Consider the following 26,412-nt stretch of genomic DNA (forward strand, 5'->3'; position numbering starts at 1 on the left):
ATGAAAGTATTTACAAAACTGCATTGGAAATAATCAGAGCATCATTTGATTCATCTCTTGGGAAGAAATTCGGTTTCAGATCAGCTGTAGTTTTCCTATTTTAGTTTCTTAGAGCAATAGAAACCTTTACCTTTCTTGAAATAATATGTAATTATAAAAGACTGCATTCAAATTATGCTCCTTTGTAATTCTCATTACACCTTAATGCTGTTGTGCAGTTCCCATTTCTGTCCACTAGATGACTTCAGAGAGTTCTCCAACAGAAGTCTGATTCCTCTTTAGGGTTTTCATTTCACTCACCTTCACTCCTAGCATTCGCATCCTCCTCCTCCTCCTGGTTTGGATTTTCTTGTTGTTGTTTCAGCAGCTCCCTTTCTCTCTCCAGGCGCTCTCTCTTACTTTGGTGCTTGCAGGTTTTCTTGCTGGCCGAGCCATTGCAAGTATAAGTCTCGGGCGTGCCTCTGCTCTCAACATCCAGCTCCTGGTTCTCTGCTTCTGGTTTCTTGGAATCTGGTTGGGAAAGCTAGACTTCAGTGAAGGTCCCTGAATAATGACTTCCTGGCTCTGAAACATGGTGATTTTTTATCCATCATCGTACTTGCATTAACATTATTTTCCATTATATAACAAATTATATTAACTGTTTTTGGCTAACACCATGTATTTTTTTCTGTGTGCATCCTTGCAAAACTGATCTAATTAGATACTACTTTGTAAAAAATATTCCAAGCAACAGTTGGAGCTTTTAAACTCTAAATGTGCAAGGAGTTGCTTCAAATTATTTACAGCAATAATTTCAATGAAAAGTAAATCACTTATTGTTCACCTTGTTGCACTACTTTATGTTGCTCTACCACATATGATCCTAAGAAAATACATTGAAATTTAAATGTGACAGAATGGAAACAAGTTCTAAGGTTTTTCTAAGAGCCACACCCTTAAGGGTTAAACTCTATGTAAATAAATGTGATCTGCTAGACCAAATAATAGATCCTTCATCATTTTATAGAAAAGGAGCACAGCTCCACTGCCTCAAAAAAACTAACCTTGCTCGGTAATTTCTTGGTACGACGGTGCAGGTTTCTGCCAGTAGGAGGGTTGAAGAGGGAAGTAGAACGGTCGACCGATGCCATATTGTCCTGTCAAGCAAATATTTTTGCTGTAATACTCAATTGAATAAAATCCAAATAAGTTTGTTACGGTGCAGTGCTTAGTATTAGGACTTCAACCTGGGAACACGTTGTCCAGATACCAGGCCAGGATTCCATAGAGGACGGCATCAAACACCATCATGAGGATGGAGGTGAGGAAGGAGTAAGTGTCTTTCTCTAAGGGGCTGGTCTGAATGTTGTTCCACTGCAAGCCCAAACCTTGCTCTTCATACCGTGAAAGGTATTCGGTCCCAAAGCCAAAGGCTACAGGAGAGAGCAAGCTCTAGGAAAGCAAAAAGGATCCACAAAGAACATTAATTCAGAAGTGAAACTAGCATGCGAATTCATCCTACAGGAATGGGCTTGACACATATAAACCAAACAGCATAAATTATCTTTAGTTCTGTTCTTGCAGGTATGTCTGAAAGCGTTTAACCATGAGATGTGTGTTCATAATCAGTCAAAGGAAAGATGGAATGGTTTAAAAATACCTCCTACGCTCTCTGAGTTTGCAAAACACCTTAAATAAAAAAAACAGTCTCAAGGATAACGTACTGCCGCCAATTTCATGTTGCTGGTAATGCGGTCCTGCCACGCAAAACACAGGATGTGAGGCAGGTAGAAGGTGAAGTAGATGATTCCACTGCAGGCAGCAGCCAGGTTGGCTTTGTTGAAAAACACACTCATCAGGAAACACTGCATGATGGTGGCCACAGTGAAAATCAGCAGGAAGAAGAAGACAAGGAGTGGGTCGCTATAATTCAGCACCTTTCCGCCCTGCAAGAAAAAAAACCCATCTTTTTAAAACGTATTTCATTCTAATACTGCCCACAAGAGGGCAGCAGTACTCCCTTTAAGGAAATAACTCCAAACAGACAAATGAAATTTCCACTTTTCATCAGCTGTCCTCTCACAATTATGATGGCTGTCAGCAGCGCTGTGCTTGCAGTCATCATGATGAAGCTGTCGATGAACCATGTGTACCAAATGACCCCATTGTTGACCCCCATGGCTTTGAGGGTCTCTTTGAGGCGCAGCTCCTTCTCTAAGACGATGCTCTTCACTATCATGGACACTGAATAAATCCAGGCCAAAACCATGAACATGGGGAAGCAGCGGTTCAATGTGATCATGAAGCTGCAGAAAAAGTGAGAAAGTGAGGGAGGAAAAATGATATCAAATCCATCTACCTGAGATGATTTTGTCTCTCCACAACAACAAACATCTACGACGCTTATGTAAAACAAAAGTTCAGTGGAATTGTTCAATCAGCTAAATGTTTAATGAAACAAGATATTATAAAAGATTTTATAATTAGCTGCACAAAAGGATAACAGAACAACCTGGACTGTGGTCATAAATCATTTTATAATCAGAACATGCAGCATCCGTAATAAAATATACACCATAAACCAGATGTTTACGTACACTGTGTTAAAACAACTTTTTTTCTCCTATTTTTATTTTTTGACATTGAATTTGACTAAACATTTTCAATTTCAGGTCAGTTAGGACTAACAAAATTATTTGAATTTGCTAAACAGCCGAATAGAAAAAGAAAAAAAAAGTGACACAAAGTTACAGAAAACAAAACTGCAGAAGGGATTATTTATCTAGATGGAAAGAAGTATCAGATGAAAACTTGAAAACACTTTTATCCATGTGATGACATTTTTAAAAAAATAACGTGATTTAACTGGTCTATTTAAGCAGCTGGATCACTGAAAATCACTTATAATTCACTTGTATTATCTAAAGTAATTAACTCTTAGATATGATCTGTGTGAAGGAATATATCCTCAGTACTTCAGGAAACCTGTTTGCATAACTTTATTACAGTAGCTGAAGCACTGATAGGTCAACTCACAGGTCATCGACGTAGCAAGGATATGGCATCTGCTGAACGTAAACCCCCAGTGGCCAGTCATTTCCGGTGTGAAGCTTGATGATCCCATGTTCGATCATGTCCTGCAGGTACGCAAAGCCACCCCACAGGTACCTCTGGTCCTCCATTGGGTCCGCTCTGGGGCCGGGATCCCAGTATCTAAGACATATATTTTTAAAACAACTGAATTAAACAGGAGTTTACGAAGATTCCTTTGATTTTTGATGGGTATTTGATAAATGAATCCCAAGCATTGATTTCATTAAAATATTTGTATCTAAAAGAAAATCGCAAAGTCTCTAAAGCCGCATACGACACATGCGCATCCCCTTGATAAGCGGATAACTGTGAGACAGATTCCTGCTACAATCTGATTATTCAATTGTATAGAAGCCGAACTCCCACTGGGTCCATTACGGCCGGTTGGTGAGCTGTAAACAGCTCAAAGTGTTTGTGCTCATGTTCAGAGGGGATATTGGCATACAGTCTGCTTAGAAATGGGAGCTCAAACAAAGCAAAAATGCATATAATTGCTGCACATGGGGAGGATTAAAGGATGCGTAATGAGTTAATGTGAACCACCAACAAAGTTTGTGAGACGCAATAAAGGCAGCTGGTGAAGATTTTCCCTCTCAGAGAGAATGTGACAAGTATATATGAAATGGTTCATTGATGTGGTGGGAACAGTAGGAAAAGCAATGAAAGGCCAAGGGACTGGATGAGTCTGATGTTGCAAGGTGGTGTCTAAAGTGATGTCAGTATACTGCTGTTTAATGTCAGGATTTTCTGTGGACCACTTACCTCAACATAAATAACTTTAAGAAAATCAGTAAAATCACACAAAAATCATTGGATATGTTTATATTAATCAGTAAAACAATAAATCTGCTTTACAACACGCTTTATCTATACAAAACACTGGTAAAGATTTGTAAAAAGCCTAAAAATAAATTCATGTAAATTGCAAAAAAAATCACAAAAATCCAATTATCACTTCTAGCCCGAAAATCTTGTTCTTAGCAGAATTATAGGTACAACACATACTGGCAACCCTCAAATATCTACAAACAAATGTAACTGATTTCCTTTTTTTATTCATGCCTGACTTGTTCGAGTTTATCTTGTCTGAAAATTTTTATTTAGTAAATCACAATTTCCTGTTTCTCTGGGGCAAAAATACAATCACACAAAGAACAAATTCTCTTGACCACTCATCAGAATAAGAACTACTAAGAAACAAGCCATTCCAATTAGCCAAGCTTTAGTTGATCTCCATGTGCTACGTAAAGATAAAGAAGTATTAAAATGTTTAAAGCAATTGTCCTGAGTTTGTATTGTCCCTATGTGCAGTGAGTTGGATAAGTAAAGCGAAAACTCTCTACAGCTAACTGTTAAAGAACATACAAAAAAATACTTCTTGGGGTCACCAAGTTTCCATAGAAACCAGTTAGATGTTATCTGCCAGCCTACTGGCTATCTGGGAGGCAAGGCTGGAAAAATACTTTTATGTCCCACCACCAGAAAACTTCTTGATTTTCTAATGTTTTTGTGCTTTAACTAGAACTCCTCGAATCGTCTGGTGTGAGCCAACAGATTAAGTGTTGGGATGCAGTGGAGGATCTGTGATGCTGTGGGTCAATGTCATGGTATCATGAAATCTGTCATGAAAATCAGGGAAGAGATGAGAGTAAATAAGAGGATCCAAGACTCTATACAGATCTGGCAAAAGGTGGTTGCACAAAGTACATTGCTAAATATGGATTTTCCTCAACATTTAAGTAAGTATAAAAGGAGATATATCAAAATTTCATTTTAATAATAAATGCATAAGCACAACAATGAGAAGTTATACATTTTAGGTACACCATGTCTACAGAAAAGAGATTGAAAGGAAGACAAAGCTTTACAGACCTGTCTTTAATCTTGTTGGTCCTCTCCACTGAGTCTATGTCCATGCGGATCTTGTATTTGACGTGTTGAGGAACGGTTGTGGTCCAGGGATACATGTCCATAAAAACCACACCTGCCCAGAACTTGTTCTCCTCCAGCAGGTACAGAGCCTGATGAATCATCTGGGACTCATCTGTGTAAGCCACAAACTTATCCAGGCTGACACACTGCAGACACACACATAGTTGGGAAGACAGCTATGGATTTGGTGTTGTCAAACTGGGAAGCCATTGTTCAGATGACAGCAATAAATCTTTCAGGTTTAGCATTTTGTTTCTTCTTGCTGATTTTTGTTGAGTGAAATGTACCGAATGCTGCAATACAAATTTGCTTCTTTATTGAACTGCAGTTAGAATAAAATAGAGCATTGAAATCCACTTTTCCTCTCCACCTAGAATAAAAGGTCAAAGGGGATTTGCTTACCAGAGTCATGGTGATGGTTTTTACAAAGGAAAATCTCCATTCTGAGGCACGATTATTAAATCAGACAACACATATATGACATTTCTAAAGGATTATTCCCCCCTGAGGTCAAAGACTAACTGACATTAGACAGGTTTTGTAGCATTTAACACGCAGAGTAGAATTTAACCTGCTTGTTCTTCCAGCAGTCAGCCCATCGATAAACACCAGTGACCTACTTTTACTGGCAGTTGTACACGGCCTCCTCTGTGCTTGACAAATTTTGTGGCTTGATTTACTTTTCTTTCCTCATCTCTTAGCCCTTTTCCCCACATTCTGGTTCAAATCATCGTAATGTTTTTTCTCTAAAGAATCTTTCTCAACCTTTGGGTAATACTGTGTTCCCTATTTGTTTATTTTTGCTTGTATTTCTGTTTTTGATCCACATTCTTGATCTTGATCTTACATCTTTATTAAAACCTCATACTTGATGACTTTGAAGTTTTATATTGTTGTCTGATAGAGAGTATTCTTGACTTGGCTGCCCCTAAAGATGGATATTTGTTTTTTTCTGTGAGAATGAAATCTAGAGTTTCTTGTATCTTTCCTGCTAATGTGCTAAAATGTTATTTCTTTCACAATGGCAGGTTTGATTTTTTTTTATCTTGGAAACCTTTAGGATTCAGTAATCTTTTATTGCTTCTTTTTAATTGAAATTAATTTAACATCAAATACAAGAATCAAAGGCTAATACAATGTCTAGCAATATTTCTCATGGGACTGAAATGGCATAGAAATTATGGTCTTTAAATTTAAGTGTGTATTTAGCCATAATTACTCAGAGACCCATGACTCAAATGAAATACAAACAGGGACATTCTGAAAATAATTTATGGTTTTCAAATATGATCCGTTGCAATGGTCTGTCTTTATCTAATTTACCAAATATATCCACATGTTTGTGTTTTTATCGCATTAGATAAACCCACATTATGAGTGGGTTTCTCAGGGTAAAAAACCTGGCAAACAGCCAGGGATGACATTTAAATTGACTGTGGGAGGAAGCCAAAGTACCCGGAGAGAATCCACTCATGCACAGGGAGAACATGCAAACTCCATGCAGAAAGACCCCGGGCCGGGAATTGAACCCAGGACCTTCTTGCTGCAAGGCAACAGCTCTACCAACTGCGCCACTGTGCAGCCCCCCACACCATTTCAATAACTCTTAAAATAAATGTGAAAACCATGTATAATTTTCTTTCCAGTTTCCAATTAGGTATAGTTTTGTGTGGTAATATCACAAAAAATCCAACTAAAATACATATTCGTTTGCAGATATAATGTGACAAAACTGTGGGGAAGGTATTTACTGTTTGAACTTTACTGGGAGTTCTGGTCACTGTTTTAGGTTCTCCTGGTAGCAGGGGTTTTTTTGGAAACATTTTTTCTTTAGAGTAAAGATGTTTATTGCAAATTCTGTAGATATTATGCAAAGATAAAAATGAACTTGAAATGAACTGAACCCAGACATATTCATTACAGCACATATTTATGCAACTTTTACTTTATGCACCATTCCTTCACAGGTACAACATATAATATGCATGTTTGTTGCATGAAGATTTTGTCTACAGCTCATACTTGCACAGCCCTTCTGCATATGAAATGTCTTAAGTCTCCATCTGGATTTCTGGCTGAAGTTTCTATTCATCTTTATAGGAGTACATTAATGCTCACTCAAAGATAGACATAGGAGAAAGATCCTGATACACATGTTCCAGTGGAGTCGCAGTGTGAGAAACATTGACAGAGTGAGGCGACTTGATGTTAGCTGCCACAGCCGCCCAATGGACCAGCGCTAGCTGACGGCTGTATCTAATTGGCTAAATTGCCTGGTTTGTTTGCAGGACTCTGAAGGTTCCTGGCACTGAGTGCTGCGACAAAAGACAGATTTAGATTTCTGCAAAGATAGGACTCTTTCTAAAACCACAACCCTTGGCTCCTGTTAAATCCCACGAGAGAGGAATGGAGTGAGTGAGGAAAGGAGGATAGATAGAGTGATTTGTCCACTTTATGAAGAAGAACAGGGGTTGGTTTCAATGCTGAGCTGTACACTGAACCACGTCTGAGCTCCAGAGGAGGGTGACTCATTCCCACCTACTCTCTACTTTATCACCGGCTCCACAATGGAGGCGACAGCACACTTGTTCTCTCCACCTTCCAGGCTGACGGACAGGAGAGAACCTACAGAGCTGTGATAAGTGGCTCTCTCTGTCTGAAAAGGCCTTGCTGCAACCTGAAGGAGCAGCCCTGACTGACTTCTACTGGTACAGGCAAATAGAAGGTATTTTCACAAATCACAGCAACAAGCTCCTTACCTCTCCGTATTGGTTGAACATGCGTATGATTTGGTCAGCGATGTTAAAAATATTCCGCCAGTCCAAGTTTGGCATTCCCTCCTCCCTGTCAGCCTCTGGCCCGTTGTGCAGAAAGTTGAGAATATCTCTAGTTGAAAACGTGCTTTCCACCAGACTGTTGTCAACGAAGTCCATCACTGTTGGGTTCCTCAGGGTGTCCTGAGAAAAAAAGAGAATATTAGGGCGTCATTAATTAATTCTGAAACATATGGCTTACGTAGCATAGGTAGCAGCAGGTTGAAGAAAATTTTAAGGGATTTTTTTCAGAGAAAACAAAATTAAGATTTATTCTGTGTATATCTAAAATGTTCACACCAAATCACCTCTACTACTACTTTACCTTTCTGCACTTATTGTTTGACATGTGTAGTGAAAGTTGTGATCAGAACAACTATGTCCGTACCCTGATCATGTTCATCTGGACACTGTTGTTGAAGAAAGCCCACAGCTGAGGTCCAACCTCCTCCCAGGCCTTGGCCATGTTCTGGAGTCTCTCCAGCTCCTCAAATGTTGTATTAGCCTGGTTCCAAAAAGAAACAAGTCAATTTAGAACTAAAACTAAAACATGTCAATCATTTGTTTAAAAATACACACCAAGATCAGCATTACATTTGGAAAATTACCAGCAGAGCTTTGCTTTTCTTTAACTTTTTTTTTTATGTTTTCTTGATACAATCTGGATTTAATGAGAAGACCAACACTAGTTAGTGCAAAATGACAAAATGTTAACAAGTTCATGGAGTATAATTCTTTGGTGAGGCATGGTAGCATAAGTAACAGTTGCAGTAAAACCACATAATCTGACTGACATAAACAGGTTTTGTTGTTGGTACCTCTGGATGTCAGGCAAGGTCATGCTGTCTGGTTCAAGCTTTACAAGTTGTTTTCACATCACAGAAATAGATAAAGGACCACAGTAGAAAATATTTGTAACAAATAATAAGAACATGCTGTTTGCTGGTTTAAAAAACTCAATTTAGTAGCCAGAGAAGCATATTAACACTGACTGTTATGAAACTTTGTGAACCCAAGAAGAGTTTTCTGGCTGAGGATCACAGAACTGTTTATGCTAATATGGAAGTAAGAAAACTTTATCACATTTCTTTATTCAGCATATTTCAGCATATAGAGATGGCAAAGTGTGTCACAACTGCAATTAAAACAGGAAAAAATAACAAAAATTGTACATGATCTTCGCTGACAATAAAACAGTCACTTAATAGTCAATTAGAAGCTGTAGAAACAACTAAACCAAGGTAAACTATAGCCTTTAGTTTATATAAACTTTAATTTATTTATAATCTTGGTCTTAACAAACTCCAAAGCCCTAATCCACAAAATTTCTTCTGCTGAAGCTCTTTGTTATTAGTGTGGATAACAACACAGGGTACCGTGAAAACCCAGAAAGGATCTAAGAAAAAAATAACCAGTTTTAATTTGCATGACTGGCGAACTAAAAAAGAAAGGAAAAAATTCCTGTAACAGTTGCTTAAAATTGATGTGTTCTGTGCAAAAAGCAATGGCAGAGACGGATCTATTTACCTCCTCCACCCACACATTTTTATTAATTTGATTTTCCTTTTCCTCTGTCTGCCCCTGTAGACCTTCCACACCTATCCTTTACATTCAGAATCAGGTCAACTTGAGTTGGGGGTTGTGTGAGTAGCAAGACATTAAGAGTGTTAGAGAAAAAAACTGAAAAAGGAGAGAAAGGGTGTGTAGAGGAAATAAAAGAGGTGAAGGGTCAGGCTGAAGGTGGACTCTCTTACACTCTTTAATATCTGTCGGACGGCCGGGGAGTCGGGCGTGTACAGGATCTTTCCCATCAGCAGGGGCTTGACGAAATTCCACACAATCTTTGTGACGGGGTTGGACTCCAGGGTTTGCATCAGGGAATTACAAAACGGAGCTGTGGGGAGAGAAAAAGCCAAGATGTTCAGAGAAGAAGAAGGAATGTTGGGGGGGGGGAAATTTACTTCTTCCAAGAAGAAAATTACTAACAAAATACAGTTTGTTAAAGTGTGAAAAAAAAGTATTATTGACACTTTCAACTCAATTTGAATGTCTTGTGCAGACACAAAATAATTATGTTTTCACTTGCTAAACTTTTTTGCATTTCATCAGGTTAAAACTATAAGCTTCAATGTATTGGGACTTATGAAGTGAAAGAAATGTATTTTGAAAATAGTTTGTGCCTGTATTCAGCTGCCCTGAACCACCTTTGACCTTTTGTGATTTGCTATATTTCTCTGTCAGCTACAGAGGCTGCAGTTTTCCTCCATTTTTCTTTGCCAAATAGGTCAAGCTCCATCTGAGTTGATGCAGATTGTAATAAATTTTTTTTTCTCTGCAAATTTTTAATCAGATTTAGGTCTGGACTTGACTTTGGACTTGAGCCTTTATCTGAACTATTGCATTGCAGATCTCATTGCATGTTTAGGGTCATTATTTGTGGAAGAGGTGGTGAGGATAAAATCGGCAGAACCAGGTTGCAGTGATGGTGATTTAATGATGAAATATACAACAATCCAGACAGCACAGATGAGCAAAGGCAACGACTCACACTTGTAGTAACTGGAATTCAACTAGAAGACAACTGATAGAATAGACAGACTGGTACAACAAGGACCCGTATTTAATGCCACAGATGGCATTAAATACACAGAGGGTAATCACGGAACGAGACACACCTGGGAACAATCAAAGGGTAGACAGGACAACATGGAGACTCAAGACACAGAAACCCAAAATAAACACACAGAAAAACTCAAATCAACACAGAGAAAACCCAATCCTGACACATTGTCCTGCAGGAAGGTGAGTCTCCACCACAGTTTCTAGTCTTTTGCAGCCTGTAATAGGTTTTCTTATATCATCACGTTTTTATTCCTCCTAACTTCCCCCTTACTCTTGTCTTGAGGATGGTGTTTTGTCATGAATGTTCTCTAAAAAAAGAGAGAAGCTGCTTTGCAAAGCAGCTGAATTTATAAAGATTTAATTATGCATAAGAGGACACTATTACCTCCTTGGTGACTTTTGGAGGCAATCAGGTAAACTGGAGTTTATTTAGGGGTATTAATGTAAAATGGGTCAGATGTGTATGCACTGTACGCATTTCAGAAACCAAGTACCCCTCTCCAATCATGTATTTTGTACATGTCTGTTTGTCTGTGGCATGAAGTCCCATTAAACACAATAATATTTGTGGCTTTTCAGTAGGAGCTTTTCATTATATTTTATATGGAAGGAGGTGAGATGGTTAAAGTTAATTAAGAGATGGACAAACTGTTTTGCATTTCTTTGTGACAGGAGCAGCCTTTTAGTTGAAGCCTTTTCTTGTCATGCATGACCTTTTGACACATGAAAACCAAAGAGGAAAAGAAACCCAGGTGATAAATGAAGCAATGTGTGTTTTTTCCAAGAAAGCTCTTTCAGTTTAATCTTCAAGTTTTGATAGGCAATAATTACACTGAATGCTTATAACACTATAAAAAAAATGTGCAAGTGCATTTCTTTGAAAGAGACTTGCAGTAATAAAATGCCTTGAAATATCTCCTGAATTCTCCTTGAACTGAACCACTCAGTTTCCTCGAATTGAAATTGAGAAAATAGTAGCATTTTATATGCAAGGTAGAGCACAGAAAAGTTTTCTGAAAACTGATTTTTTCACTCAGTGATCCACCTGTTGATAAAAAAAAAAAAAAAAAAAGTTTAATTAAAAAATCATATGATGCCTTATTTACTTACTGGTGGCGTCATCATAGACATAGTTGTGATTTTTGCTGCCATTCACCCCCAGGAACACCTTGTAGTTGTTGTCTTCATACCAGTTGAAGGACAGAACACTGGAGCCCCCTCCTTCTGGGTATCCGCAGAACAGGCTGGACACCCCAGACATCAGCTGGGTGAAGGAGGAGGGACCCCCAGCTTGGAACAGAGAGGAGGCCACCCTGAGGAGCTCCTGAGAGCTCTCTCGTTTCAGCAGCTGTGGAAGACACAAAAAAGGACACGTTACCTTCATGTGCATGTTCTGTTATTTACTGTATGGCTAGAAAAAGCTTCTAAATCTAAATAAAGGTAATAACTCTTGAGCTGTATTTTTAGAAGTACTTACAGCACCCTCAACAACTATTGCCATCCATGGTAAAATTGATTCTTCTTTTACTGGAGGACCATAATGTTCCTCAGACTTATGAATTAATCTGAGATTTTACTAAACTTAAATTTGTAATCAAACACTTCCTGTTTCAATCTCTATAAATATGGCATAACACAAACACACATTTTTCTCAGTCATTAAGAACAATAGGAAAGACCACATGTCAGTGTTCTGACATTCTGAGGAGCAACGTGTTCGATGGGACATTCCTCAAGCAGCAGCGTCCCCTGGACAGAGAAAATCTCCATTTTTGTTTGCTAACCTAAAATCATTAAACAGCTATCAGGAATACTCTACAAATAGGATATTTCTAGGATAAATTATGAAATCTTTCTCGCTAAAAATGCTGTTTTCTCTAAGTGGTCAGAATCGTATCGATCAGGACTGAAAAGATGACTGATATTCTCTGTAATGTAATTTATTTTGATTATCTTAAGAGCTGTCTGCACCTGCTGCTGTCCTTGTATTGTAAAATGGCTCACATAAAACATTAAATTTCTATAAGCGTGGAAAGTCCACTCACATTTAAGCAATGCAGCAAATGTCATAAGATCTCTGTTCATATGCTCCAAACTTAGCAAATGACAGGAAAATATGACTCTACTGACTAACAGGGTTTGTATAAATGTATTGCAGCACAGACAACATTACATATAAAAAATATTTATAATGTCAAGGAGAATTTTTTCAATCACTGAGTATATGTTTTCAAATAAAATGTTGGATCTTTTTTTATCTTTATGGTGTGGAATTATGTGGCATTAAAATATCCATTTCCTTAAAAATTCTTCTGAGGAGAAAACTATTTTTCATTATCATCTAAAATAAAGCAAAGTAAGGTCACCTGAGCTCACCTGACCTTGAAGACATTTAGTCTTCTCACCAGTGCTGGCACGTCAAAGTAAATATCCTCCATCCTACATTGCCTTCAACAGGAAAAATACATGTTTTTCACTCCTTGGGAATCTAAACAATTATTTCTGAAGTGTGTGACCTTTAACAGGTAATTACACTCATGGTAGGCATATTTACACTGCTCATATTCATTCATACCCTGTGAGCTTCATTATATAAACGGTCACATGAAAACAATAGTTTGAAAGATAAGCAAACAAACTGCTTAGACGCCTCTCCTCACATGATGAGGATAGCCACAGGGGCGGGTGAAATATCCTCCTATTGACAAGACAAAAATAACTTCATGCAAGTACAATCTTTTCCCCAATGTGCATCGTTTCCTCCCTAAAGAATTATGAACTAGAAGATAGAAAGTTTTCCCTCCAGACATTATGTTGCTGTTGGAAACTTACCCTTTAAACAATCTCATGCAAAAACAAATATTCAGAGAGGTACATTTCTTCTGAGGATAATTACAATTAACCCAATTTTGTCAGCAAAATTATTGAAAGTGATTGATTGCTATTTTCCATACAGCATCCTCAAAGCTCCACCTTGTGAAAGTGCACACATACTCTCACACATGGTCTGACACGCCCCTGATTTTGGCATCGCCAATTCCCTCTTCCTTCATTTTTCAAATGTATTATTTTTCACACATACGCCGAGCTGAAAACACACATAGGTAATGGGGTAATGAGAATAACTGACTCGCCCTTCTGTCACCGTGGTGACACAAAAGGTCCCACCTACAGGATGTGTCACCTCGAAGGAATGTCCCTTTCCCCCCTCTCTTTCTACTCTATGCATGCACCTCCCACCAGTCTCTTTCTTTCTGTCATCCCTTGCCGAAGTGTTTCTGGGATGTACTCCCTCCTGGGACAAAGAGAGAACGTGACGGAGCACACATCTCATCCCAGGTGTTTTAGAGGTTATGATTTTTTTTTTTTGAGTTTTCAAAACTAGAAGCTTTCGCAATCTTGAATTGGCAGTAAACAGTAGAATTAGACAGAGAAGACAGAGTAGTTTTGCATCTCTCTCCCATATCTGTTTTCAGAAAATCAGTGAGGCAACAGTAAATTTGGGTCAATCAAACATCCAGTATTCCTATTAGTTGTTTGAGGTACTCCTGCATTCCCTAGAAGATGATGTTAGTTCCAATTGATAAAAAAAAAATATTTTGTCACAATGTTGTCTATTTTAATTAGGCAATACTGGCATATTGAGAAACAAATTACATGTCTATCAACAAGTAAATTATTGGGAGTTTTTTTGAGTGATTGTAGAGTATGTAACCTTTTCCATTTATATTTTACTTTTATTTCAAATTGACAGGAAGTTTCAGTGTTCAATGACTTATCATGACTGTGATTATTATTAGTTCAAAATAATCAAGTTGTCGGTTACACTTTCAGTTTCAAGCGTCTGGTATGCTGATGTGAGTGGCTCTTTATCACCACAGACAGCATGAAGAGAGGGTGATAGTAAGCAATATTACTACTGGGCCATTGAGAGTACGCTATTTATAATTCTGATGTATTTTTTATGTTATAATTTTGTACAGAATATTATTAATAATATTATTGTTAATCTTGTTTATATATATATATATATATATATATATATATATATATATATATATATATATATATATATATACAAACATATATATTTTTAACACTTTTTGATCATCACCTTGATGCTGATATTACACCTGAATTTCCCAATTTTTAGACAATAAAGGCTATTCCTACTCTATTATATTACTGCAATACTTATGTAGTTGTTGCCTTTTTTATAAGGCTAGCATGTATAAGGTATACTTGATATGTGATAGCTCCAAAAAAATATAAAGCTATACAAATTTTGAGTGATATACTGTCAGAACATAATAGTTGCTTCTTTTATTTGAATTGATCATATTCTGTACACACAGCATATTTAGAGTGACCTCCATAAATGCCTGTGGGGTGTCCCGGATGTGATTAATAAGTATAATATTTATACAATGCACTAGTTTATTCCAAGTTTAAACATGGTAATGACTTTCATTCATTTTCATAAAGTATTACAACCAGTTTTAGGCAAACACCTCATCCTTAGGAACTTGGATCAGTATTGTCAAAAAGACTTGGACTGGGTCGTCCCTTGTTATAAAAGTTGATTAACATTAGGAAGGTTTTGCAATGCAAAAACTTTCATTCAACTGGAATTAGTCATTTTTATGTTCAGCTTACTATTCTCTTTCTGGAATACTGTAGTGTTACATGAACATGTGTTGTCACTCTTGCATTTATAATTAGAAGCTTAACAGCCAAAAACTGGGGATGAGTAACTGTGTTGAATTTGCAAACAGTTGTGTCTGCGAAGGCTCCTGAGGCCAATTTACTTCCATGAAATTGAATGAAAGTATGTGAGTGTGCATGCCAAGGAGAAAATTAAGACAGAAGGGGTATGGGATGCATGACAACATTTCAACTCTGTTGAATATGCAATGATATTATATAATACAGTTCCTGTTAGATGTGCTAAGCCTATTTAGCTAACAGGGGCATTAATCTTGCATTATTAATGGGTTCTTAATAGTTTAATTTAAACATTCCTTTTCCAAGTTTAGAATGATCTTATGAAGAATCCATTCAATTAATTTTAAGACGAGATTGTTTAATTTATTATGGCTTTAATGTAAATTACACAAGGCCAAAGTTAAACATACGGGCTCAAATATATACATGCTCTCACTAATATTTGGTTAAATACCCCAAAGTAAATTTCATCTTGACTAAATGCTTTTTTGGGCAATCTACAAGATTCTGGCAGTAATCTGGTACAGATTAAAAGGTGCATCAGTTGCTCTTATTTTACATAAATATTTGGAAGGGTCATTAAGTTAGATTTCCTAGAAACCGTAATTTCTTTGTAAGAGACAATCGTCTTATTTTCCTGGGTCATTTCCCATTTTCTTTGAGTGGAGAGATTATCAGTGCACATCTGTTATTTGATTACATGTGAAAAACACATGCATATAGTGTGGATGCATTTACAAGACTTTAGGTAGCCCTTTGCTTCCCATGCCTTTACACACTACTAAGATAGATTGGTCACCTGCACATGTAACCCCCTGCATTATAGAAACCATCTCTCAGCCCCCTCTAGAGCAACTTCTTAAACACGGAGAAGCGGAAAAGGCGAGTTTCCTGCAGAACTAAAAATACTGGTGCCTCTGAACCCTTCATGACTCATAAGAAGAAGACAAGAAGACAAGAGGGGCAGAAGCAGAAACACTGAGAGTACTTACAACTTGGATCTTCTCTGACGCTCCCTTGAGAACCAGACCCCAGTAATGTAGATCAATCCCCTGGCTGTCCAGAACCTGAGGCATCTGTGAAAACAAAGTCACAAGATGCATTAGGGATGGAAAAATGCCAGCAGACTCTGAATAAAATTAAAGTTAAAATTAGAAATGTCAACACAAGTGTTCTTTTGTTCTTCTTTGTCAAAACAATATCCATCATGGGATAGGTTTAGACAGAAGAATACAGTTTATTAACTACCTTTAAATGCTGGAAACTTCTAAGAAGTGTTTTTATTTCAAGGAAGGAAACATTTTTTGCATGCTTTCCTTGCACATTTACAGGAATTGCAAGTAGCAGCCTACTGGAACAAAGGCTAATCAACCTAACAAATTCATCCTAATGCACTGTTTATCTACTAAACAAAGGACTCGAGCTATTTTTTTTTAGCCAATCTTAAAATTGAGATCAATCATTTGATATGAAATCAAAGCAGCTCTACTCTCTACAGAATGTCCTCAGAGGGTTTGTGTTTATGGGAAAGCATTAGCAGAAGGTGTTAGAAATCGCCTGGTCAGAGCTAACTGCTGAGGGTATAAGGAAACCCTGTGTGCCAAGGCAAACACATACATGTGATATCCTTCCTCCTGCATTCCTTGTGCCTGCATTTCAATGAACGAAGGAAGGAATGAGGCAGTGTGGCGAGGGCTAGGGAGAGAAAAAGCAAAGGGAATAGGAAGGGAGGAGTAGATAGGCTGATGGAGAAGGGGGTCAGAAGCATAACGATGGTGGAAAAGATAAGCCAGAGGTCATTACGGTAAAAGTAAAAGGGTGTGATTTAAATATCTGAATTTCAAATAAATATAATCGAGGAAGTGTTACACCCTTGAGCAAAGTTACATTTTAGACGTTTTAATTGCAACAACAATTAATGACATATGTGTTCAATGTGCTTTAACTGTGTGCTCTGAAGGTGCCTGGGTCAGAAAAGAGCAAAATTGAACTTTCTGGGTTATATGCAGAACACTAGCAGTATTACCAGAAATTTCATCCACACAGAGAAACATGGTAGCAGAATCCTGCTGTAGGAATATTTAACTTCAACAGTCTTAAAAGTCCACTCCCATGCCAAAAATCCCCTTTTGGCATGGGAGCCAGTAGACAGCAATGTTTTATTTTGATATAGAGAAGAAAGTGGGAGAACAGATGAGTGTATGACACACAGCCTCTTGGGAAGAGCATGAGTCATGATAGGTTAATTAATGGGTTGCTAATCAAGCTGTACTTGTTTTCCCTTCCTATGAAGAATAACTATTCTGGTGTTCAGCTGCCTCTTCCATTCTGTTGCTCTGTCAGCTTGGTGGGACCAGACAGGAGCTTGTCACCAGCAAAATGAGCCAACATTGACACTAGCCAAAGTTCTTTCTACTAGAATTAAGAGATCTCTGTTCTGGACGAGAAGGTAACAGCAGTGAGAAAAGCCAATTGAAGCTAAATACAGCACTATGCTACAAAGAAGGTTTGGAAAAAAATGAAACTGAGATAGAGGTTCTCCATCCAGCATGTCATCCCCACTAACTACACAACAAACATATGACCAGAGCCACAATGTGACTGGTGAGCAAAGCTTTTACTTGTCAGAAAAAGCCAGGACTTAAATCCAGTCACAATCTGCGGCAAGAAAATTTATGCTCACAAACACTTGCAATCCAATGTGACTGAACCTATGCTTTATAAGAAGCTGTTTAAGGGGAAGTTTGATACTAATGGATCCTGTATTTATTAGACGTTACATTGTACAAATAAAAAAACATTTTATTTTTTTTTTTACAACACTTTTGGATGGCACATGACACAAATGGCAATAAAAAAGCATGGAAGTTAGAGGCCGTAATTTGCTATAATTCTACAGGGTAAAAAGGTTATTAATCAGTTCATCCACCCTAACATGTCTCAATAGTACAAAAGAAAAGAAATTATCTCATTATAAATGTAAACTGTTTTACAATTTAGTTTTTCTTGAATTGTTTCCAAATAAATCCTACTTATACAGTAGCACAGGTCTGCAAGAATACATTTTTCATAAAAAGAAAACAATGCACAGTCCCAGCAGTGAAGCACAGATGTAGGAGTGTGGTAATAGGAACATTCTTGAGTAAATAGAGGAAAGGGACATTTCCAGAAGAGGTAATCATTAATACTTGTTGAAATAAATGCTGACTGACTAGTTTAGTCTTTGAAGCCAGTGGAAGGAAGAGGAAAAATACAGCAAAACAATCTGAAGAGAAAAGTACAACCTGGAAGTCAGCCAAGTGTCACTCATCTTGAATCAGATAGAGTTCCTTTATGTATTTTTTCTATTTTTCCAAAGATCAATCAACACTTCTCATTGAAGCAGCTAGAAATCAAGTATACAGCAAGAGGAAATATTTTCAGACGTGCAACACTTTTTACTTCTGAGTTTGGCTGTTGCTGGAAATTGTGTCCAGTAAACTGCTGCTGTGCAGATGTCTGTATTAATTTATGAAGTATTTCCAAAAATATTCTAGATAGTTTTACACTACAGTGACTGTGTTAGATAACAAAAATTAAACTAGTTTGAAGAGAAAAACATTAATCTATAAATAGTTTCCCAAACTTGTACAGCCACTCCAAAGTCTAACTACATAACCCAGTCAGATATTTATAGGTTCAGTAAAAACAAACTAAATGTTTTTGCAATTGCAACTGAAAAGTGTACAGGAAGTAGGTAACTGAAGGGAAACAAACCTTTGTGTGCTTTTTTTCCATTAGATTTTCTATAAACTTTAAAGCAAAGTGTGCTGTGAGCTTGAATGAACTAGTTAGGAGACATGTGTTGGTGAAGTACCAGATGCAGCGTGCTTTCTTATGGAATGCCCAACAGGTTGGATGCACGTCCAAGCTAAGCCCATTAGCAAAGCAGGCCAATGCGGATAATGCCATATGAATTCCCTGAGCCAGTCAGATGACTCACCCAGCCTGACCCTGAAGACCTGCATATACTAATAACCACAGGGTGTCAACATAATAAAAAACAGTTAATCAGTTTTGTAGTTTGTTGCTTGATTTTGCCTTATCTTTTCTTTTCATTTACAATTTTCCTCAAAATATCAGAAATAGATTTGTTGTTTTTGTTTGTTTTTTTTTATTATGTGCACTTGGTGAAATAAAATAAAACAACATAAAATAAAAGCTCTTGTTCAATTTCCAGGAAATTAATTCATCCAGGGGCAGGTAGAACAAAGGCGGCTGGATCAGTTTCATATTCATGAAACATGATAGCAAACCTCAACAAGGAAACCTCATGCATGGTTTCATTTGCAGTAAGATATGTTAAGTTGTGGACAAACCAGCTTTGACTCATTTGCTAAAACAAAAACTTCTGACAGCGCTGGGAAACCAGTTGGTAACCTAAGATATGTTTTTTCAGTTGCTAATAAAAACTCTCTGGTAAGATAGTTTTCGTATATCTTGTCGATTATCACACATTGTTACGCTACAAACACAAAAATCACACAAGTTCCATCAGATCGAATTGAGAGTGTCTTTAAGCACCATATTTCAAGTGTGAACATAGATTCTCAATTGAACTGTGTCCTGGTCTTTGACTGGACCATTCTCAGGTATCAGGTCATGTCTGTTCTGAAAGGTGAAACTACTTCCTTTTTTCTACCAGCCTGTAGCAGTTTCTCTGACCCTGCTGCAGAAAAGCATCCCCACAAAAGCTCATCTATCATTACATATGTTGGCCAAAAAGTTCAATATTGATGAAATGTAACCAGCAAATCTCCCATTAAACATTTGCTGTGAGACAAAGTGCAAATAGGCCTTGGTCAGACTTGTGAATGTACAGCAAACAGTAGACATCTGATGACCAGTCCTTCCACCTGACCTCTGGAGTTATTATGGACCTTTTTGGTCATTTCTTATCTGTTCAATCAGTTTCGTTGGATGACATTGTCTTGTGCTCTTTTCATTCCATTTTAGGATGATTTATAAAACAGTGCTCCGTCACGCCACTATTGCAAAGAACTAATATTGGCTTAAGACTGCTTTAAAAATTCTGAGCCTGGGTCTACATGAAGCTGTTTCTCTACAAATGTCCCTCAAGTTTATATGTATGGTACATTTTCAGCAAAAAGGCAGTTCAAAGTTCTTTACATCAAAAAACCATAGAGAAACTTATACAGACTGAAATTAAATTATTCAGGGGTGTACTCTTCTAATTAGGTGACTCCTGAGGGAAATCAGTTTAAATGGATTTTATCTTTGGTGTCAATGTTAATACACAAAAAAAACCTGAAAAGTTTGATGCTCATATGTAAAAAATAATTAACAACCACAAATCCTTTCGATTTTATTTCACAATTATGGGCACTTTGTGATGGTCTCTTGCACATGAAATTAATTCATTTAGGTTTATGGTTGTAAGCAGAGAAAATGTGAGAATGTTTAAAGGGTGTGTTTTTCTGCAAACTAGGTGCTGTAACACACTAAATGCACTCGCCAAACTCCGATCTCAATTATTGTTCTTGCAAAAACATGCATTACCTTGTTTAAAAAACTCCAAAATGAAAGTGCCTCACACCATTAGAAAGAATGTGTTGCCTTAAGTTTGAGTGGGAAGATAAATGATGGCAGTGTATGGAACCACAATTACACCTGCTGCCATGAAATTGCACTCCTCCAGACTCTGAAACTGTGAAATGCCTTTTAAAGTTTCTCCTAAATTGCCGTTCAGATGAATCATAAAGGTAGCAGCAAAAGAAGGCATACATAAAAAAAAAAGAAAAATTTTTTTGCCAGTCTGCTCGAAAAGAAGCCAAAAGGGAGACTTCATACTGTCCGCATACATTACAGCAGAAACAATGCCAGGGGGTTTAATAGGAGGAAATGTTTTGTTGAGAAATTATACTTTTAAGTAAACCACCAACCAGTCTGAAGATCTTGAAGAAGTCCAGATTTGCATAAAGGATGTCTTCAATTCTCTGCAGCCTTTGCTGGCTGAGGGCACACATGGCATTGCGCACCCCATGGAGTCCCATTCGACTGGGGAAGATGATAAAGCGCTCCAGCAAGGCTTGACTGCATGCTATGTCTTTCAACTGTAGGTCTGGGATACCAAAACTAAACTGGGAAACACAAAAAGAAAGGAAAAACCTGCTCAGAATGTGTGCATTTTAAAGAAAACAGCATTTTTACAGTTTCAATAAACAGAATAAATAAACATTCTTTTGTTCCAAAAGAAAGAAAGGCCCACCATAAAGCTAGTATTGCAGCAAAACCTAATGCTTCTTTTATCTCTTTGGCCCAAGACTAGCCGAGTGCCAGGGGACAAGGTTTGACCTCAAGGTGATTGAAGCTGAGCTCTCTTAACTTAAAAAGTTTAATTGACCTTCGAGGTCAATTAAACAGTCACTCTGTCCAAAGAGAGCATTTCAAGTATCTTGGTATTTTTTTCACAAGTAATGGTTGAATGAGGCAGGACATGGATAGACAGATTTGGGGATTGTCTGCTCAAATGTAGGAAATGTTCCAGTCTATCGTGGTGAAGAAAAAGTTGAGCTACAGGTCTTGGTTTACTGGACTGTCTGTGTTATTTTCTTTCATCTTTTTAATCATGTAAGTCGATTAAGAACCAGTTCTCAACTGCAACAACACCCTGGTTGAGATGTGGCAGATGTTGGGATTTTCATACTACCCGAAGGTAGACCCAGAGCCAGCCCAAGGGAATATATATCCTATGACAAAATCTTAGGATCCTCCAGAATGAGCTGCAGAGTCTAACCGGGGAGGGTTCCTACCTGGACCTTGTACCCCTGCCAACCAAATCTCAAGTTTAGCTTTCGACTATCCTGACTCAGAGGTTAAACTTTTACCTGTTCCAGACGTAGCTGGGCATTGACCAGTTGGTAAACAACAGATTCAGAGAGGCCTGCGTCTCTTAACAGGAAGGCCGTAAGGATCTCATCGTCCTTCAGAACGTCATCAATCTTCAGCCCACGGCCTAAAAGGAAAACCATTAACATTGATAGTGAAAGATCAGACACACACAGAACAATATTGGCCAGAGCAACACTGGATAAGGAAATGATTCACAGGAAAACTTTAAGCTTGGTTATAAGCAGTCATTTTCAGGAGAGCATTGGCTATTATACTGACTGAAGCATTCCTTGTTTTTCTGTTTACCTGCAACGGCGGACGGATTGTTGCGTAACGTGTCCATAAAGTTTGAGAAGGACGCCATCTCACGCCAAAGTCTACCATACTGCCGGACCTCTGTCTCATTAAGCAGAAGCTCCTGGATGTCAACGTAGAATTGTGCCAGTCTAAAGTTTGTCGAAAATAACAAAACAGCTTTAAATAAATACTTGCTCACAATGAATTTAAGAGTGCTGTTGTGACCTTACACTGAGTTGTTGTAGTTGGAAACGATGCCCGGTGACTCTCCCTGTGTTGGATATCTGAAGCAGGGGTTGTTAGCGTTGCAAAAGATACCCTGCATCCAGGGGAGAATCCCTGCCGAAGGCAAGGCCTTGTTGGGGAAGTGACCTACAGAAACAAACATTCAGAGAAAATGTGAAAGCTCAGGATCTGATTATTAAAGACTCTCCAAATGGGCTGCCCTGTGTTATTTGTTCCATGTAAAGAACTGCAGCAGATTTCAATATGTTTTAATAGATGAGGGTGAGTTAGCAGTGAAAGCTGCTGGTGATGAATCTCAGCAAGATGTTCCTTCTCACATTCATGCTGCTGGTAGAGAGGATTGGCCTTCCTCAGCCACACCAGACCAATGAATAACAAGACGGGCCAGGAAATCTCCACCAGGAATCGGATCTAAAGAGAAACAGTCCATTACTGGGAAGCACTAAAACAACGTAATACATAATCCTGAAAGCTCAAGAGATGCTGTATCATGAAGAATTGTTTGGGCTGTTTCAGTGCATGGGCTTCTTTTTCAAAACCCATGTACACGTCAGGGAAGGCTTATACCTTCTGCCTTTTGCGAAGAGTCCAGTTCTTCCATAGTAACAGGCGGATTTGGGAGCCTGTCTTCATCGCTCTGCAGCTCAACCCCTGGACGGGGTCATCAGACTGTGAAGAATCTGCAAAGACAAAACTTTAGTGGTGAGCGGAGCAGTTAGACAGCAGAGCAACTATCGGTAAGAAGGGGTCTGAATAGCACTGAAATGATTACACCATGACATGACGCATGGGATTAACTAGGGATTATTTACAGTGTCTTGCAAAAGTATTTAAACCTGTTTAGCTTGAATGTCTTTTGTGAGAGTTTTATGTGATAGAGGATGAAGGGAAATGATAAAGCTTTTAAAATATTCTAAAACACATCCCTTAGGATCAAAGTACATTATTATTTAAACTGCACAATGTGTTGTTATTTTTTCTCTTTATGTACAGTATATTATTCTTATTTACCGTATATAGAGATATTTCTATATTTTATATTTATAAAATAACTGAATTGAAGGAAACAGGTCAGTTAGGTTAAGTAATTAAATTCTTGCCACTATAGTCACCTGTGTTTAATAAATATAGTGGGGGATTTCCTATTGCTCACTAAGAAATGCACTTGCTGACAATAAAAAGAAAGGATTCCACAAAATGAAATGATTCAAAGATTGCACTGAATAAAAAAAGTGTACTACTACTTTCTTGTGTATTTGCATCAGCGAGAGCACAAAAGGTTCAAGAAACTAGCTCATCAATAGTTTTTATTTTTTATTTCACATTATGCCGGATGAACAATAACTGAAGCATTTGATTGTTAGAGTTCCAACTTATGTGTTTGAATCAGAGTGAGTTCAAGAAACCCAAAATTATGATGTGCCTGTTGAAGCTGAAAGAACTGGTGATGATCAAAGAGATTATCTCTAGAACTTAAGTAGTGAAAATTTGCATATGTTCTTGTTCAAAATATTCCATCTGATTGGCGGCCATGTATTTTTTGCCACTGTTTAATTGAGTAACTGCTCAATTTTGCCATATCTGCTCGAATATGATTTTGAATGTGGGCTCATTCTATCTGAATTTCAGACTATTGGAAACAGAAATGTTACTTTAACATCTCTGTTACTGATTGGTGAGTTATGGGGCTTTTATCTTGCATCTTCCCTCTGATGTTGACTGGATGGTGATGGAACAGGCTGTAATGTAAGTAAGTGCATGGTGGGTCATTTGAGTCTATCCCTCCTCAAAGCACAATCCCCAAAGTGGTGACAGCATCATGCTGTGGGAATACGTTTTTCAGCTTCCAAAGGGAAGCTGGTTAAAGTGGATGCAGCTAAAAATAGGGCAAACCTGGCAGAGAGGTTTAGTCCTAAAGATACAGACAGACCTATTGGGGACTGATTTAGATCAGAGCATATCATTTGTTAGAATGGCCCACAAACAATCACAAACTCTTTGAATCAAATTTGAATGAAATTTTAACTGTTTTGCAAAGACAAATGGGCAAAAATTGCAGCTGGATGTGTAAAGTTAGTAGAGAGATAAACCCAAAGACTTCCAGTGTGAGAAGGTGGTCCTGTTCAGGGGTTCTGAATACTAATAGTTCTCAATTTATTTTCTCTATAACTGCCTATCATCCCTCTTCAATTGAACATTTTAAGAATAGGTCAGCCTTTAAAGTATGAATACTTTTGGATGCACCTCCAGAAAGTTAAAAAAGTCAGTGAGTCTTCTGCTAATGAAGCTTTTTAATTGGAAACATAAAAGTGATGAATGAGAAAGAGACAAAAATCTTGAAACTGAAAAAAACTATTTCCTTTATTAGCTCACAATGAACTAACCGAAAGGCTTGTTAGCTTTACTCTCTGAGCAAAAACAAAGTCATGTAGTCATTGTTTGTTTCTCACCAGCCTTGACCTCCTTTTGGATGTGACCCAACTTTCGATCCAACTTGATTGTAATAGGCCTTTCTGTTAACTCTTGAATTGTCTTAACTCACATCTTTAAATCACTTTAAGAAAAGCCTTTGGAGGTGTTCCTGAAAAAGAGCTTCTAACCCTTCTAACACGTTGTTTCATCAAACTGTTACTCCTAAACACAGTTGCTAAGAAAATTTAAGGATGACTTCATGTCTGCATTCACATGCCACCTGAATGAGAACTACAATTTAGACCTGATCCGTCATGGGGTCTTTTTTTTAATTTTGGAGAAATCAATCACTCTGCACTCAGACAGTCATTCATAGATGGAGCATCATGTAGCGCAAGAACATGACCAGTAGATTACTGTAGACTGCCAGATGGAGAATACGGGCAGACCAACACTTGTGAAGAGAAAAACAAAAGGGGAATTTCAGCTAGAAAACAGAGGAAGCTAAAAGCTGTTATTATGACTGAGTTCTCGGAAAGCATCTTCTTACTCAAAACACAAATTACACACAACAGCAACGCCATACACACACTCTGCAGAATTCAGGGAGAAATTATCCTGCAAGCATGTCGCAACCTATCAAAGTAACTTAAACAACAAGCGATACATTACTTCAACTATGTGAGCAATAACAACCACACACTCACACACACCTGTCAGGTCTAGTAAGATGTTTCTACCCATCAGATTAATCAGTTGGATTCTCAGCCTTACCTTCTCACCAAAGTCGAACAACATCAAGAAAAACGGTTTCACAAACAAGCTGAAGTAATGCAAAACATTAAACCGGGTAGAAGTGCTTCAGATGACTCCGAGCTGCCCACCCTGTCTTTCTTTCTCTCTCTCACTCCCTGTGCTGCAGGTCAGCAGCACTCCTAATCTGATTGCTCTAATCTCCCGGCTCAACATGGGCAGGCAGAAAGGAAACAACTGTCATCCATTTTGAGGTAGAATTAGGCAGATACCTGCAGGAGAAGAAAAAGGAGGGAAACCTGGCGGAGAGAAAAGCAGGAGGTGGTCTTCATCACAGCAGCAGCAAATATGTTTGTCAAAGAAAATAACCTGAGCAGAAATGAAACTGCACCAGCGTGTAATCCCAGAGCTAAACACCTACAGAATAAATTAGGAGTTTGGATTTATAGGACTTAGGAGCAAAGGCGAGACTAAGAGACAGCAGCATTTGTTTCAATTTTTGTGTCTGAAATGAGTTTCCTCTGAGCGGAGAAGGCGCCAGGTGACATGAGTAATTAGCTGAGGAGAATGTGAAGGTTTCAAAGTAGGACATTAAAGCCAGCTGAGCCCCCAGCAGATGCAAAACATCCTGGAACCACAATCAATT

General features: G+C 38.0%; 1 protein-coding gene and 1 long non-coding RNA gene across 3 annotated transcripts in view; one reads left to right on the plus strand and one right to left on the minus strand.

Annotated features, from left to right (window-relative positions):
• Window positions 1-25,887, minus strand: part of LOC122840855 (retinal-specific phospholipid-transporting ATPase ABCA4-like) — a 47,617-nt gene extending 21,730 nt beyond the window's left edge. For both annotated transcript variants that reach the window (XM_044133602.1, XM_044133601.1), the window contains exons 1-19: window positions 25,788-25,887; window positions 23,169-23,281; window positions 22,919-23,012; window positions 22,586-22,727; window positions 22,365-22,504; window positions 22,055-22,182; window positions 21,110-21,307; window positions 16,160-16,243; window positions 11,553-11,790; window positions 9,575-9,714; window positions 8,209-8,325; window positions 7,767-7,964; window positions 4,948-5,153; window positions 3,019-3,195; window positions 2,066-2,288; window positions 1,707-1,928; window positions 1,230-1,434; window positions 1,047-1,139; window positions 301-510 (exon numbers count right to left, since the gene is read on the minus strand). In XM_044133602.1, coding sequence (XP_043989537.1) covers window positions 301-510; window positions 1,047-1,139; window positions 1,230-1,434; window positions 1,707-1,928; window positions 2,066-2,288; window positions 3,019-3,195; window positions 4,948-5,153; window positions 7,767-7,964; window positions 8,209-8,325; window positions 9,575-9,714; window positions 11,553-11,790; window positions 16,160-16,243; window positions 21,110-21,307; window positions 22,055-22,182; window positions 22,365-22,504; window positions 22,586-22,727; window positions 22,919-23,012; window positions 23,169-23,234 — 2,881 coding nt within the window. In that variant the 5' untranslated portion in view covers window positions 23,235-23,281; window positions 25,788-25,887. The remainder of the gene's footprint in view (window positions 1-300; window positions 511-1,046; window positions 1,140-1,229; window positions 1,435-1,706; window positions 1,929-2,065; window positions 2,289-3,018; window positions 3,196-4,947; window positions 5,154-7,766; window positions 7,965-8,208; window positions 8,326-9,574; window positions 9,715-11,552; window positions 11,791-16,159; window positions 16,244-21,109; window positions 21,308-22,054; window positions 22,183-22,364; window positions 22,505-22,585; window positions 22,728-22,918; window positions 23,013-23,168; window positions 23,282-25,787) is intronic.
• On the plus strand, window positions 7,258-11,729 carry LOC122840856. The gene is made up of 3 exons (XR_006372301.1): window positions 7,258-7,732; window positions 11,115-11,194; window positions 11,605-11,729. It is a non-coding gene; the product is annotated as an uncharacterized LOC122840856 (long non-coding RNA).
• Window positions 25,888-26,412: the final 525 nt, after the last annotated feature.

This window comes from Gambusia affinis, linkage group LG12, assembly GCF_019740435.1.
Source record: "Gambusia affinis linkage group LG12, SWU_Gaff_1.0, whole genome shotgun sequence".
Classification (NCBI taxonomy): Eukaryota; Metazoa; Chordata; class Actinopteri; order Cyprinodontiformes; family Poeciliidae; genus Gambusia; species Gambusia affinis.